The sequence below is a fragment of the Crocodylus porosus genome, unplaced genomic scaffold, assembly GCF_001723895.1.
Source record: "Crocodylus porosus isolate Cpor-Errol unplaced genomic scaffold, CroPor_comp1, whole genome shotgun sequence".
Classification (NCBI taxonomy): domain Eukaryota; kingdom Metazoa; phylum Chordata; order Crocodylia; family Crocodylidae; genus Crocodylus; species Crocodylus porosus.
The window spans coordinates 31,770,756-31,787,480 of record NW_017728950.1 but is presented as its reverse complement, the minus strand read 5'-3'; the positions used below and the strand labels follow the sequence as shown (position 1 = coordinate 31,787,480).

The 16,725-nt window shown below is 42.3% G+C and overlaps 1 protein-coding gene across 1 annotated transcript in view; it reads left to right on the top strand.

Moving 5' to 3' along the window:
* SNX30 (sorting nexin family member 30) overlaps positions 1-15,593 on the top strand; it is a gene marked incomplete at its 5' end in the record, with an annotated part of 61,970 nt that extends 46,377 nt beyond the window's left edge. Inside the window, 4 exons of the mRNA XM_019554726.1 lie at positions 468-667; positions 5,475-5,561; positions 13,408-13,560; positions 15,164-15,593. Coding sequence (XP_019410271.1) covers positions 468-667; positions 5,475-5,561; positions 13,408-13,560; positions 15,164-15,223 — 500 coding nt within the window. The remainder of the gene's footprint in view (positions 1-467; positions 668-5,474; positions 5,562-13,407; positions 13,561-15,163) is intronic.
* Positions 15,594-16,725: the final 1,132 nt, after the last annotated feature.

Below are 16,725 nucleotides of genomic sequence, written 5' to 3'. Positions count from 1 at the left end.
AAATCTTAACTTCTATATAGGTTGCATGTAGAAATTCATCTTTCCTAATGAGGGAACAGCAAGGCAGGGAAGAATTCTGGGCCTTGCACTCAATGATAGTACCAGTGAATTCTATGGCTTTTTTGGAGTTGACTCTTGGCATGTGTACATACTTTCCTCCAACAAGAGATGCTGTTAATACAACACAAGCCAATGACGCGTTACCAGGTTTAGATTTAAAAAAAAAAAAAGGGGGGGTGCGGTAAACTGTGACAACTATTTAATGTTGGTCTACAAAGAAGCCTTCACTCTTCATAAAGTATGCCGTTAAGTTCTGACTTGACGCACACCCTAATTGGTAAATGTCAGTGTGCATAAATTGATTCGGTTCTGCCAAAAGGTTGGACTACAGTAATCTTCTTAAACCAAAGTACCTGTAAAAATAACTTGCTGTGCTTTCCCCCGCCCCCATGTCTGCCTTTTCCCAGAATACTTGGTGGAACTAAGAGAGTATGGACCAGTTTACTCAACTTGGGGTGGGTTGGAGGTAGAGCTAGGAGAACCCTTGGAAGGTGTGTCTGCCTGCATCGGCAATTGCTGTACAGCACTTGAGGAACTAAGTGAAGACATGACGGAGGACTTCCTGCCTGTACTCCGGGAGTACATCTTGTACTCAGAGTCCATGAAGGTAAGCAGCCATGTAACTATCCTGGTTTTCTATATTTTTTTTTTTTTTTTTTTTTTTGTGTGCACCCATGGAACAAGCATTCCTGAATAAACCCTATCACTTGCTGTGTATAGGTTTTCCATCTGGAAGTAATTCATTGCAGGAAAGAGCATCAGTTGCTATCTCTTCCCCCTCCCCCACTGCCAAATATCGAAAGTATTAAACTTCTACAGAAGCTTACACATTGCAGTTTTTGCAACAACCTCAATGTTGGTAGACTTCCACTAGTGAACAAGGGCACATGTCCTGTTGTACCTGGGTTGATTGGAAAATACTGCCTCTAAGGCATGTAAATGTTTTTTGCATGAGAGCTACAGTCAACTTGGAGATCTGTCAAGGCCCTGAAGAAATTGAAACTTCCACATGCAAAAAGAGCTTGACCTGACAGACATGTCTGTGGTGCTATTTCTGCGTGACGGTGCTCACTTGCACACTGCAGAACTTTTATCATTTGGATGGACTGTGCTGCTCCATCCTCTATGCAGCCCAGAAGATGAAGGTAACACTTTTAGGATGCCAGCAATGTGATGGAGACTACATAATAGTTATTGGAGGAGTACTTGTTTTACTACATGGTTATGTTGGGATACATGCCTTATTCGCCAGTAGAAAAAGCCTTAGTAAGGGGCTTGTGTTACCAGGGTGGGGTGGGGTGGAATAGCTATATTGTCAGTGATGTACACCCTGTGTGCTAATTTTAATATTAGATTAATTATTATTGGGATGACTTGGAGGGTGGGGGGGGAGAGCAGCATTACTTTGGACCGCCCCCCCAGGAACTTGAGGCTTTTTATACAGAATCAGACCACTGTAGCTGTGTACATAACTAGTGTCATGGTTCCTTTCAGACTGAACAGGGGGTGTGTAATAGACCTCAGTCTAACATTGTTCGTGTGCATTAGCACACTGGTAGGTCTTTTTTTCCAACACGCTGAGCATTGTTAGCTAAACCAGAGATTGGGCTCAATTCTTATTCAACACTACGTGGAAGATGGATTTATCGGATGCTACAATAATGCTACTTAAAATCTTATGAATGTGAAGTCACTCAAATCTGCCTCCTGTAGTTGTCCAGCACCTAACTTTCCATTAATCAAAGGTTACTCTTTCAATTCTAACCTTTTCAGCGGTGATGGTTAGTGACCTAACTATGCTGTTCCTTTCATAAACAGCACATCAAATGTTCCTCAACATGCCACTTTCTATGCTAAGGTTTTGGTCACTCCCCTGAAATTTACCTGACAATTGCTGTCCAAAAACATGTATGCATGGTCTGAAATTGCCTTTTTAATAGGAGTATCTTTGCAGCCCATTCAATATGTAGGGCAGATTTATAGACACTTACTGCTCTTGTACATGCCTATAAAAACAAACAAAACAACTTAAGGTATTGACATTTAGGGTCTTGGTTGCTTCTGAAATTTAGATTTTGCTTGGGAATAATGCTAAATATCTGCATTACAAGTAGCTGCTTCCTCTATTTAAGAATTGAGGCACTTGGGGCATTTTGTTTAACAAAGTAAGTTTTTAAACATTAACCAGGTTAATTGCCTTTTAAAGCTGATATTGAGCCAACCAGAGTGATTTAGCATGGGTTTTAGGTGATCTGTGGCATGAGAATGTTCACAGCTTTACAGAATGTAAGCCTCTGTGTACATGCTCAGCATTTTATACTTTAAAAAAAACAAGCAAACAAACCTGAAGTATCAACAAAAACCAGTTCTGCTTGGAGCACCTCAGGAAAATCCCCAACAAGGTAATAGTATGTGCTCTTTTTTTAAAGTTACTCAAGCAATGGCACCTGAAATACCTACTTCCTCAGCTCTCTGTCCCTTTTGTGTGTGTGTGTGTAAAGATCTTGTACTCCTTTTGGTGTCTTGTCTTCCTGATTTTTTTGGACTGGATTTTACATGTTTAAAATATGATACTTGCATACAGGCTTTCCTTTTAAGTGGTCTGTCAAATAGTTTAGGCAGAAGCTGGTTGCACTAGAATTGTGCTTCCTCAAATAGTGAGGTGAAGGTCTCTTTCTCAATTTTACAAAATCCAAGGAAGTACACTTCTTTCACTTGAGCGCTCTGTCCCAGAGAACCTGGCTTAATTTAGGTTTACTTTATGGACTTCAATATACAGGTAGCAGTTGCTGGCTCCAAATCGGTTTTGCTTGTTTAACCTTACTGTGCTTTGCTTATGCCTAAGCAGGCTGTGGCATGTGTTCTCCATACTAAGGTATTTTAATGAAAGTTAGCAAGGAAAGCCAGTGATTGGGGAAACCAGCGATTAGCGGTGGTGTGTTTCGTTTGCTTGTCTTTTAGGGGGCAATTCCTCAAATGTAACTTTGTTTGCACTGTGCATAGTATTTTCCCCAGGACTTCACTTAAACCGCACTTGTGGTGTTCCCAGGTTTCTGCAGGTAGGGAGGATAAGTGTTTTGCCAGGGCAAAACAGATGGGCTGATGGGATCGTAAGAACAGCAGTAGCCTGGATCTATAGTGATACATGCCCTCTAACTGGGTACAACTAATGCAACTGAATAAACTCCTGTGTGATTTGAACCAGAGTAAACTAATTCCAGTATCTGACTGGACTATCCAATTGTGCTGTAAATTGGTCTTCATGGGCTGAATTGCCGCGTACATGTAGATGGTGATGCTTACTGTGCAGTAGATTTAAATTTACTACTCGGTAAAAGTGCACGTGTAGACGTGCCCACTAAGTTTTTAAAGCATTCGGCATTTTGCATAAAGCTCTTCTGTTTATAAGAAGCAAAACTCTAACTGTAGAAGAGTACTGCAGGCTTCTGAAGTTTTTAGTCTGCAGTGTGCTTGCCTGACTTTCAGAGTTGTGAGGGGAGGGAGCTGGCAGAGATCAGTGCTTAGACCTACCCTTTTTTTTTTTTTTTGTTCACAGGATCTGGAGGGCATGAAGAGCTGTGGTAGAGTAGGGAGTAAGGATGGAGCCAGCTGTTTAAAGATGACTCTCTCTCTTTAAGCAGTGCAAGGGATCTTTTAAGTTTCAGCAAAAAACTAAAGGTGGGCATAAGAAGGCTAGAGTTCTGGCTGCACAGTGGCTAGTTTTAGTGGGGTTGGGGTAGGAAAGAGAGAATAATGTGGCATGGGATGTCTGAAGATGAACTGACTCGGCTGTTGTCACAGAATACTTGTTGTCCACACACGACACGGACATGGTTTACTGTGAACTAGTTCAAAATAGTACTTGACCTTTTTTTTTCCCCAGGCACTTATGAAACCTTCCAGGTAGCTTTTTTTAAAACCAGTTTAACTGCCTGTCAGTACTTTCACAATACTGTATACAGTTGGTGCATAGGGGGCAGGAACAGGGAAATCTATGAAATCTTTCTTTCATTCCATGGAACTAGATGAGAGCAAGGCTTCTAAAGTGAGGCTGTTCCTTATTTGGTAGATGTTCTGTGCCAATGCAATTATCTAGCCTCCTCTTAAAGACCCCCAGGGTAGGAGCCAGCCAATCACCTTGTTGGGGTTGTTTGACCCCAGTACTCTTTTTCCTGCCGTGGCAGGGGGTTGGACTTGATGATCTGCTTGGGTCCCTTCTGACCCTACTAACTATGAAACTGAAAGCTGAGGCCAAAATAATTAGGTTAGCTTCTCAGTGATTTCACCTGACCCAGTTGCTTGGCCCTCTGCATTGCAGGATATGTGACTTTATAAAAGCAGGGCCAGTAGGGCATGAGGCTTGCTTTTCAAAGGAATAAGCAAGGAGCTTATCCTCTAGATAAGAAATCTCCCAGAACTTATTTTTCCTCTCCATGCAAAATATGCACTTTAATGCCCATGTTTAGCAACTGTCTTGGCATACAATTGCTAATACTAATGTAGTAATATAGTAAGCAAAAAAACCCAAAACAAACAAACCCCCAACTAATGTGTTTTTATAGGTGTGTCCTAAGCTCCCATCTATACCTGCAGAGCTGTCATATCATGCTGTAGCTTCTTGCATGTAAATCTGTGACTGGACATCCAATGTTTAATAGGACTGTGGTTGGGTGATCCTGGGGCTTTTTTACATATGACATAAGACTAGTGGTCTTGTCTTTTGTTTCTCCCAGGTCAGTTAACGATCCCAAGTAGCTTAGCCAAGTCGTCATAAAGTGTGTGCAGTTTGTTTTGGGTTTCTTTTGCGTTCATTTTTTCCTTCCACAAAAATGCGCGCTCTTTTTTGCCATTGTTGGACAAAACTTTCATGCCCCCACCCTTACATTCTAACAACAAAGTAAAACATGACCTTTTAGGTCACTCCTTCAAGTCATGAGACTATTGTCACCTGGCCAGCAGAAGCTCATAGTTTCAGGAAGAAGATTGCTTGCCAACTGTGTGTAACTTTGTTTCTCTTATTGCCTAGTGGCTTTTTTTTCTATTTTATAGATTGAATTCTCACTTAACCTTTCTTTTCCAGTTCAGTTTCTGCAGGTGATTCGACAGATGAATAGAGAAGTTAGTTTTCAGTGCAACCTTTGCCAAGATACTTAATTGCAAGACTTAGTCTTGGCTTTTCAGCCTCACTTCTAATGATCACAAATCTTAGTTTGCACCTGCTTCCAAGCTAAATGGTTCAGCCTAGAGTCTCTGTTGCAATACCTACAAAATAAAACCAAAATCTGCTGTTCACTGCTGACCTCTGACTCAAGTGACATGTCAACTTATATCCAGCCTGAGGTCTCTAGCAGGGTGGGGCAGTAAGGAGAGTTACCCTCATCTGCTTTCAACCTTTGTGCTCTTTCTTTCTCTAGAATGTGTTGAAGAAGAGAGACCAAGTTCAAGCAGAGTATGAAGCAAAATTGGAAGCTATGGCCTTGAAAAAAGAAGACCGTCCAAAGGTTAGCATTTGAAAAAACTTCAGTAAAAACCAAACCTGTGGCACTTTTGTGTCAGTCTTGGCTGAGAACTTGCTTAAGAAACATAGCGAACAAAAGCGATTTGCCACTTCTTACCTGGAACAGTGTCTCTTCATTTTATAAGCTGGCCTCAATGAGAACAAACAGTGATGATGGGTGGATATTTTCAGTGGAGAAAAAGCTAATGGGCTAAGCATGTGGAGGGAGATGAGGTGGTGGTGAAATCTACTTGTACCTGTAGTTACATCACTACAGCAAAGAAATCTTTGGATAGGCCCTGTGGGGGAACACTACTAGTCTGTCATGCTGCAAACATGATCTGAAACCCACTGAAGTATAAGTGAAAAGACTCCACTATACTTTGGGTCAAGCACTTTTTAAAGAATAATTGTTCCTTTGCATGCTAGTGAGGAAGCTTCTTCTTTTTTATCACTTGTGGGATGTAAGAAAGTGTACTTATCAACCTGCAAAAATTGATAAGCATTCCCCCGCCCCCTGCCCTATGACCTTAGTGCTGTTACAACTTCCTTTTAAACTTTTTTTTTTTTTTTTTGCTTTTAGCAAAGAATTCTCTGGTCCTCTGTTAACCTGTCTACAGTAATTAAGTATCCAGGAAATTTTCCTCACTTCAGCCACTAGAGGGTATTACAGGATTTGCATTTTGGCATCTGGGTAACAATGTTGGTATTGATAGTAAAGCCTATGCTGTGCATGCCTTTCAGCTTTCGTTTTCTGAAAAAGGTATACCCATCACCATGCTCTTTGAGCAGCTCCTTTTTCCTGTGCCTTCTGGTTTCACTAAATACAATAGTGTCTTTTTTTCTTTTTCTTTAATCAAATCGTGCAAGTTCCTTGGCTATGAGCGCTGTTCTCTGCTTCTGTTGGTCACTTTGGTTGTCCACCCAGGATTTGGATGCTTCAGTTAAAACCTTCATTACAGGATGTGGTTTTCCGTAGTTGTTTCTCCTCTTCCTCCAGAGGCGAGCAGAGTGGATCCTAAATAGGCCTGCTTAGTTGTGACTTGCAGCTGCTAAATTCTATACTTATCTTCGGTTCCAAGTGCAAAACTGCCATTATGCAATCATTGCTGCTATATGTAGATCCATGACTAGTGATTACCTAAAGCCACAAGCACCTGACCCTGCCACCACTCGCCCATCACCATAGGACTCGCTATTAAAGGAAGACACGTGCACATGTAGTCTTTAACATGGGGATGCCATTGTGCATCAGCAACCACACAATACTTTGCAGGAAGGAAACTTTAACCTGATGGCAAGGAGAATCCAGACAACTGAAGGCTTCTATTCTGCTGCAGCCTTCCTCTGCCTTTGCAGCCATTGTGAAGTATTTTCTTCATCAGTCTGCTCCACTGTTGCAGATTTCTTATTTTTGGATCACTAGGAGTTCTTGACCTTGATGCCCTGGTTAACCCTACTAGGAATATAAAACTCCAGAAAGCATCATTCTCAAAGTTATTTTGTAGAACACAAGTCCCTCTTCCACATCAATTGATTCTTGAGAGGTCATCCAGTTCTAGAAGTGATGCAAACAGTGGCAGGAAAAAAAATACATAAACCATTGCAGAGACTAAGCTGTTTTTTCTTTTCTTTTTTTTTTTTTAAGAAGAAACTTCCATTAGTGGTGGTAATATGGCTAAAACCTAAAATATGAAGAATTCTGACTGCTCACATTCACCTAGATATAGTCTACAACTGTTTAACAAACTCTCTTATCACATTTGGTATCACAGGGGTGGAAACCATGTGCACAACTCTGCTAGAAATTAATTTTAAATCTTTAGCTGGTTCAGTCACTCACTTTGCAGGCTTAATAAGAATTTATAAAGGTAAGAATAGTTACCTGAAACAAGATTTGAAGGAAAAAGAGCAACTAATCTACACTGTCTTGTTTCAACAACAGGGAGAAATTTTTAAGGCATTTATTTGAATGGCCTCCTGCTGGGCATGTCAGCCTTCCATCTGACTTCCAGTGGAACTAAGCACCTTCCTTCCACTGACTTCAATAGATGCTGTTTCCTATTTCAATGCTTCCAGTAGAAAAGCCCAATTCCCTCCCCATGTTGAGATGAAAACTAGGCACCACTGAATGAATAACAACAATTTCGTTGGCGATCCAGTTCCTATAGACTTTCAAGGTGGATTAGTGCTCCATAGTCATCCCACCTGACGCTCAATAAGTCGTAGATCCTCTTAAAGGCTTGTTTCCAGATCTGGATTTAGTAGAGTGTATGTAGCTCAGCAAACCCCAGTGGTCTGTATATTGTAACACTAGATTTGTAATGGACATTCTCAACCTGCGGTCTGTATTGCCCCCTTTGGGGGTAATGCAGTACCCAGAACTCCACTGAAATCGTTCTTGTTCTTAAACTCAAAACAAAACAGCCCTTTTGTGGATTCGGAGATCCTCAAATGTGAACGGAACTTGTGGAGCCTTAAATCTTAAGCAGAGCAAACTATCCCATTAACAGTGAAGGCCCTGTTGATTTCTGTGGCAGTGGAATTTTGACAACATGCCACTGAATTGACCATCAGCCAAGACCCTACCAGTGGGGGTGAATTGCACCTAGATTTAATGTGTTTTTTTTTTTTAAGCCTAGCTTGCATATCTCTACATGACTCCTCCCAAGGCTAGTGTAAATACTCTCTCACATGGGTATATGGCCCCCATGTCCTGCTGGGTCCTTTCTCCTCTGTGGAGGTGTTAGATGTCATTTTTTGTATGCTTCCTGCAACACTGGGGCTTAGTAGGAGGTGGGGGCCTTCAGTTCTTTCTATGTTCCCTCTTCTGTGGATCTTCCAGGAAAGTCTAGACCCACCTGTTATTACTGTCGTCTCCCCTCCCCAGTCCCCTAGGATTCAGCAAAATGTCTGGTACTATAGTGTTTCTGGCATTGCTGCGTTGATACCTTTCTGGTCAGTAAAATATTGAAGAACTAGAGCTCTAAAGGTTAGCATGACTTCTCAAATATGGAAAATATAGTGGCTAACAATGCATTCCTGATGGAGTACTGATGACATCATCTGAAGAATAATCATCAATTGCTCTTGCCACAGAAACCCACTGAATTATCCAGGTAGAAACAGGGGCTCACAGATTGGAAGCCCCTGTTTAGACAGCAATGCTGTGAATATGAGAGCCCCTTTTTAAGCTTCAGAATTCCTATTACTGAACAGAGGCAGTGGAAAACTTTTTGTTTTATTAGAGGAACTTTGGGCATTTTATAGACAAGCTCCAGGAGGCAGGGGGGTTGCCTCAATTAGCATGCCTCACTAATTAAAAGCACCCAAGCATCAAGCATATCTGAAAAATGGCAGTGGGGTGTTTTGAACTAAAACTCATTGAACAAACTTTAACATGCCCCGACTCCTCCATTTTTCAGTACGGGGATGCTGATGCATATGACACTGGAGGCTGGAGTGTGTTAATGGAGGCTGCTAAAGTGCAGAAATTAAGTCTGTTCTGACACACTGGATTTATAGTGCACTGGGCTAGCCTTGCTGCATGTCTGTAGGAGCTCTTTGTGCATTGTTTATGTAATAGTGGGATCTGCTGGATCTTCCCTCCCAGGAATGCAGTCAGCCAGCACTCCCTGATGTCTCTGCATGTGTTTGAGTAGCTGTTCAGTAGAACCACCATTTTGCAAAATGCCTTGTTGAAACTGCAAATGTGTTTTGCCCATCTCTCTAATTTTTTGCCATGTGTGTGGGGTGTGTGTTTGTTTTTTATGAAGGATCATTTGAGGCCTTCATCTTCCTGTCACAAAGATGATGGCGGGGGAAGAAATTGTTAAAGGTTTCAGCAGTGGGTTCACACAGCTGGCTTAAATTGGTATCACTTTGCTGGTGGTAGTGGCAGTGCTGTGATGGGCTTTTTTTTGGTGGCGAGCAAACTGTATTTTAGGTCTAGCAAATGCAGTCTGAACCCCCCCATCTTTTTAAACACCTTACTGAATATGCTGAAAGCATTGGCACTGAAGAGAGCTAATAGGGCAGGATAAAATGAAGCAGAAAGACCTGAGAACCTGGCAAAGATAACTAAGCATGTGCATGGGACCTGTTTACGTGGTGGAATGGGCATTGTATCAAGGACTACTCTTTCAAGTGTTGCATGCCTCTTTCATTTGGTTTTGAATATCTTGGCTGAGCTTAAAGTTGAGATCCTCCTTTATTGACATGGTTCTGCCCATTCACATCAGTCCTATGGCTTCGTCTGAAGTCTGCACTAAGCCAGAAATGTATATATTTTTGAAGTGTGCTGTGCATGAGGGACTTACTCAAACAGGTGACGAAATGTTACTACTACTTCTGTGAGATTTAGCAAATATTGTTCTCCCCTTCTGTCCATCTTCCCCGTTTGAGGGAATGGTGGGGGCAGAGGTGCTGATACAGAGGCTGTTAGTTGCCCAAGCCAGAGAGGCAGCTTGGCTGTTAGAGCAGAGACTGGAACTTCTGCAGCCTAAAGTGGAAGGCTTCCTAAAGGGGTTATAAACAGAAGATGGCCATTTTTTTTTTTTTTTTTTTTAAATGGGGAAACTCCCCTAATAGTACTCATATCTCTGGCTGCACAGACAAAAGTGGCATGGGACCAGTCCATGTCCCAGGGTCCAACCCCACATTGCCATACTTAGCTCCCTGCTTGGCCCTGTCTGTGCAGTCAGACCTGCAGGGCTCCCCTGGTTCTGGAAATCTGACAGCAGAGCAATGAAAGTTAGCTGCCACTACTTCCCACTGCAAAATTCAGGCCCATGGGGAAGCCCGACACCCCTCTACTCCTCCTCCTCTCCACACCCCTCCTCCCCCCATCTACTACTCTTTTTTGCCTTTTTAAAATATGCCAGGAAGTCATTCTGCTTATTGCCATTCTGCACTAGTGATTGATTTGGCAGTAGTGTGGGTTAAACATTCCAGACTGGCAAATGAGTTTCTTTTATCAAATATTTAAAGAGCTCTGCAAAGAACTTGAGCTTGGAACAGGAGCTGAAGTAAAGTTTTTTTTTTTTTTTTTTTTTTTTCCCCCCCCCCAGACTTCCCCTACACAGATGACTTTGCATTTTGGTTTAACTAGTTGCTTTCCTCAAATCTGTAGTAGTGAAACCAGTAGAAATTGAGGACTAAAGAATACAAATACTTAGTTGAGTCTGGTAAAAGGGATGGAACGTAACTAAAGCTAGCCATTCTCTAAACCCAAGATGAGCATAAGGGGTGGGGGTTTCTTTTGGGGTGTTTTTTAACAAGCTGAACTAAACTGGCCTAAAATGCCATCTCAAGGTACAAGTCTATAAATGGGGTTGTAGGTGACTAGTAATGACAAATATAGCATGAGTGAGAATTCATCCGCAAGTCGCACCAAACTTTAACAGTAGAACTCTGCTAATGATTTTCCAGAGACTCTTTGTATAATCCTTTCCTTTTCTTAGAACTCCCCCTTTTTTGATTTGGAAGGAGCATGATTCCCCTACTTGGAGTAATATTCCTGTATCACCTAGTGATGCTACAGAGATGCAACAGCAAGGCAACTTTATTTGGAAGTTGATTTTTAATGATGGTACTTTTTTTCCTCCTTGCCAGATGTTCTAGCTTAAACTTGTCAGCCAGTGGTTTGGTATCCCTGAATAGACCATTCATGTCACCAGTATTTTTTTTAGTTAAGGCTGCTGGGGCTTTTTTTGTGCCTGTGTGGAAGGTTCAAACCTACTCTGTCAGCCTTACTACTCCCACTGAAGTGAATGGTAAGCTTATTTCCCTAATAACCTTGCTGTTAGTTCCCACCACCAGACTGGAACAAATGATAAATTCAGCAGAAGGAAAAATAGTGACCTGAGCAGGGGTGGCTGCAGGTGGTGTTGCAGGAAAAAATAGGAGCAGGATGGCTAAGGGGAGTACCCAGGTAGAGGCACTGGTGCCTTCCTCACCCTCTCCTACTTACAATACTGGTCTGTGGGCCAGATGCAAATCTATCTGAAATTGCTTGGCAGGCTGGATCTGGCCCAAGGGTTGCCAGCATCTAACTGCATTCTGGAGAGCTTTTGTACTCAACTGGCCCATATACTATAGATCTGGGCTTTTTTTAAGTGAGTAGGGAATATTAAAAATGAAGGCAGTTCCCCAATTCTGTTGGGGTTCATTGGTCCACATAGGAATCCTACATCTGGGCTTTTTATTTAGAAATACAGTCCGTATGTGGAACTTTCATGTACTAGGCTTCAATCCTTAACTATTACTGGGAAGTAAGATGGAAAGAAGACTTTTTCATAAAAAAACAAAGCTCATTTTCTGTTTAGTCGCATTCCCCAAGAACTTGCTTGCTTATTTACCTGCACCGTACCAATGTACAGAGGGACCATGTATCCAGTTTTGTTGTCACAAGCAGTCTGTGAAGCTTCAATCACTGATTCAGTTCAGTGGCTGAATCTCCAAATCATAGTTTCATAGTTTCTAGGGTCGGAAGGGACCTGAGCAGATCATCTAGTCCGACCCCCTGCCATGGCAGGAAAGAGTACTGGGGTCAAGTGACCCCAGCAAGATGTGCATCTAACCTCCTCTTGAACACCCCCAGGGTAGGAGCCTGCACCACTTCTCTTGGAAGCTGGTTCCAGACCCTAGCCGCCCTGACCGTGAAGTAGCGCCTCCTGATATGTAACCTACCCTACCCTCTGCCAGCTTGTGACTGTTATTCCTGGTCACTCCTGGTGGTGCTTGGGGGAAGAGGGACTCAAATCTGGAGGCCCTTGAACTTCTCCAAATTCAATTCGGAGGGTTCCAATTCAGTCGGAGAGATTTGATGATTCGGACATGGACACAGTTTTAAATGTTGTTGTATTTTTGTTTTGTTTTTTCCTACATATGTCTAGGTGGCTTGTGAACACTGAGATGGTGGGGCAGATGGAGTGTCCCATGGGAGCATGGGGGGGGGGGGGTGGTCCCCAGTGTGCTCTGCAGTGGACCAGAAGCACTTCCTGTCCACTTCTAGGTCTGCTGCAGAGCATGTGGGAGACATCACCCCCCAGCTTGGTGACTAGTGTCTCCTGGGTCTGGGGGGGGCACCCAGGGTCCCACCTGCAGCTGATTGCCAACCTGGAGGGCAAGGGGGGGAGGTTCCCCTGCACTCCTGTGGGATACTCCATCCACCCCACCATCGCAGCGTTCACGAGCCGCAGCTCCTACCTCCAAGGGATGTAGGAAAAACATTGAAAGCTGTGTATGTCTGAATTGCTGATTCTCCTAATCGGCATCAAATCTTCAGATTCGGCCAAATTTGAATTGGGACAGTGATCCAAATCAAAAAATTGAATTGCTGTCCCCTGAATCAGGCTGAAATTGGAATAGAACTATGGTCTGCTTCACACACTCTTACTAAGCAGTAGCTAAAACAAGGGAGTTCCTGTCCCAAAGAGCTTAAAACCCTCCTTCCTGCTCCCGCCCTCCCCCCACAAAAAAAAAAAAAAAAAAACCAAAAAAAAAACCCACCCCCTACCAACAAGATGAAAGGAAACTTATGTTTCTTTGCACGAATGGAAGAGAGAAGATCCTACCCTACCTACCTAAGTGGGATTCTGTTTCACCCTGCAAGAGTCCTGTTCCACAATGAAGCAGGTTCTGGCTTGGCACCTCATCCTGTTTCATCCTCTTATTCAGCCTCTCCTGGAGCCACTCAGTTACAGCTCCTGAAAGAAATTATTTCAGGTAAAGAAATGGAAGGACTGAGTTGTGCGGTGGTATGTATGCAAGTTGTACATTCCCAGTGATGGGGAGGATGGAAAACAAGTAACTGTAGCATTGCTGAGAAGTCTGGCTTCTCTTCTCAGGTGCCAACAGATGTGGAAAAATGTCAGGACCGCGTAGAATGCTTCAATGCTGACCTGAAAGCAGACATGGAGAGATGGCAGAACAGCAAACGCCAAGACTTCAGACAGCTGCTTATGGGAATGGCAGACAAAAACATCCAGTACTATGAGAAGGTAACACCCAAGTTTGTGTAACACTAATAGTTTACTATTGGTAACCTCTGACCTTGAGGTTAGGGGCATGGCTTTGACACTCCAGTGCTGCACTGCAGTGAATGGTATTGGCCCTGGAGGGTTTTTAGCTTCACTTGCAGGAGCAACCCACTTTTGCTGTGGGTCATCCTGGAGCTGCTACCAGTGTTTAGCAGTACCGCTGACTGATCTGAGCATAAAACAGTAGCTAAACATGAGGGCAGTGGAATTACCCCAGTGATGCTGGTAACCCAGTAGTTGATGTTACTATCTGAGATGCCCCAACTCTTTGTTCAGGTTTGATGCTTCTACATGCACCTGAAAACCAGCTGCCTTTTATAATCAAGAGTCTTGGTATCTTCCCTTTTTTCTGCCAACACTTTCACTAAGTTAGTATAGTAGGAGCCAAATGTACTGTATGTCCTGGTAATCTTCAGGAGCAGCAAATGGGTGGGGGAGGGAGGAGTAATAGTCTTAATTCAGCCCCATATACATGCTGGGATTAATCTTTCAGTTTTTACAGTGGTGCGGTGTCTGTCAGTCTCTCTCTCTAGCCTATAGCTCATGGAGTCCCCATTGTGGCAGCAAGTTAGTTGCCTAATTCATTATCCAATGGTAAAAGGTCTATACTGTTTTAAGTAACTTACTTGGCAAGTTACAGTATCACACCCTAAGAGCAAAATGAGTCTTGGCACATCTCAGATCTGAAGCTTAACCCTGTAATCTACACATTTCAATAGTTGTTCCTATATATCTGTTTTGGGTGTTTTTTTTTGTTGTGGTTGTCATCTTGTTTTTTGTTTTAAAGGGAGTAGGTTCTCTAAATCCTCTGTGATATTTCTCTGGGATGTGTGCTGCTGAAACCTTGAGGTGCTGGCAAGTGAGGACAGAGAGAATATTTGGGTTCAAGTAAAATGTTAAAATCTGTAATGAGAGTTTGTCCCAACCCCCTTCTCTAAAAGAGAATGTAACTGGTCAATTCAGCTTGCTAGAACTAAAAGCTCCACAAATGGCCTTGTACTTGATTCAACTTTTAAACAGTAGTTTAAACTAATCTTGCATCTTTTCTTTGTGGCTTCACTTCTTTATTTTTCTTTGGTTGCTGCTTAGACTCCATTCCAGCAGGCAAAGGCTGACTTGTACCATGCAGCGATTTCATGCCTCCATTGCTCTGCCAAGCCTCCCTGCTAGCTGACCTCCATCAGTTGCTTAAAGCTGTTTAGTAAGTTGTTTACCCCAAAATAACACTTTAAAGACACTATGGAGGCTGCAGTTGCCATAGGATGTAGCATTTAAGATTGGAAAGGCAAATATTATGTTTTCTTAAGTGTATCTTGAGAAATTCCCAACTTGCCAGTGGTTTAGACTAATGACTAACACATCAATGCATTTTATTGTGCCATGGCAGACCAGGCAAATGACTCTATCTGGAATTTCTGAAATCCTCTGCTTAACTCATAAGTTGCTCAACTGGTGATCAGGACCATGCTTTTGAGATGGTGTACCTTTACATGATGGAGACTTGGAATGAAGGAATAGTAGTGTGTAACTAGAAACTTACTGTTGCATCTCTTTTTTTTTTCAGTGCCTTACGGCGTGGGAATCAATTATACCACTATTACAAGACAAGCCAGAGACCAAATAAGAAGCCCCTTCATGGACCCTTCTAGCCACATATGTGCATAGTACCACTAAATGACATACTGGAACTATCCAATGCACTACTTTGTTGTGATAAATGCCAGCTGTGCTCAGTTTGGAACAGACCCATTGAAAGCAGTTTTTGAATTTCCTCATCTGTTTGTATTTAAACTGGTGTTTCATCTTTTGAGTTACCTTGAACGGTTCCTTTTTCCTTCCTATGGTATGATCCTGGGATCGTAATAGAAATTCACAGGGATTTTGATAATGAAAACTTACCTCTTTTTTCCTGGAAGGAACTAATGAGTGGAACACTAAAAAGATGAAAATAAAACTCTACTGCAAGGTGCCAATATGACATCTTTATTACCATCCTCTTGTTTCATAAATAAGGGTTAATTTTTATGAAACAGTGCTCCTCAACCACTCCTTGTAACTTTTTTTTTTTTTTTTTGGATGCAGAGGTAATGGTTGGAAGGAGAGGCCTTTTTGGCTACTGTCTGTGAATTCCCTATGGATTAAGCAGTCCTAGAGCTGAACTCCTTCTTCCATGGGGGAGTTGAGCTGGTCCTAGAGAGACTATACTGACACCTCCTGTGGAAAGCTTGTGATGCAAGCATGAACTGTGGCTTGTGAGTGTGGCATGCTGTTGGTTCATCTTGAATATTCATGCTCATTTGTTTACCTTGGTGACATGAAGTAATGTGTATGTGGGACAGGTTTAGGGATCAAAGGAGAATGGAAGTGAATTTATGCTCTGTCCTATCCAGTGCAAACAGACAGGTGTTTACTTGCAGTTCTCCGTCTCCAAAGCTAGCTCAAAAAGGGTATGATTATTTTTTTTGTATGCTTTAACTCTGGAAGTGTCTAAGCAGAATCCAGTGTTCTTCTGGCTTGAGTTGGTTGAGCTTTCCACTGTAGTAAGGATGGATTCTTGCATTCTCACCTCCTTTCTTTTTTTCAGCAGCCAAAAGATATATCAAGTGCTTGCTTCTATACCAAGTATTGTGCATGTGTGAAACTGGCCTTAAAGATGTTGAGGTGGGAGGAATAGTAAGTTAAATACCCCCATGTTGCATATCCACCTCCTGTTTGGTGTTGGTGGCCTTAATACCTTCCGAAGGAAGGAATACTGCCAAGACTGGTTACAGATGATCTGATCTAGCAGTGCATGAAGAATCTCAGTATTTTGCACTTTTTTTTTTTTTTCCACCCATAGCAATCTGGGGGGGCTTGTCTGTTTGCCAAAACATTGGTATAACATCAGGCTTTGAATTAGAGCAAAGGTGTTCTGCCTTTCTTGGCTATTTGCCCTGTAGTTTTAATAGGAATTATCATTTAAACCCAGGGAATCCCAAATTTGACTAAATCAAAGGAATTTTTCTAGTTGCCTTCCTCAGTTAGGCTATTGAGGTGCAGGGGAAAGGCAGAATATTTAACTTTTTTTTAAATGCTGTTCTCTCATACAACAATTAGTTGAGCAGCATTTCTGATGAGCAAACAAAG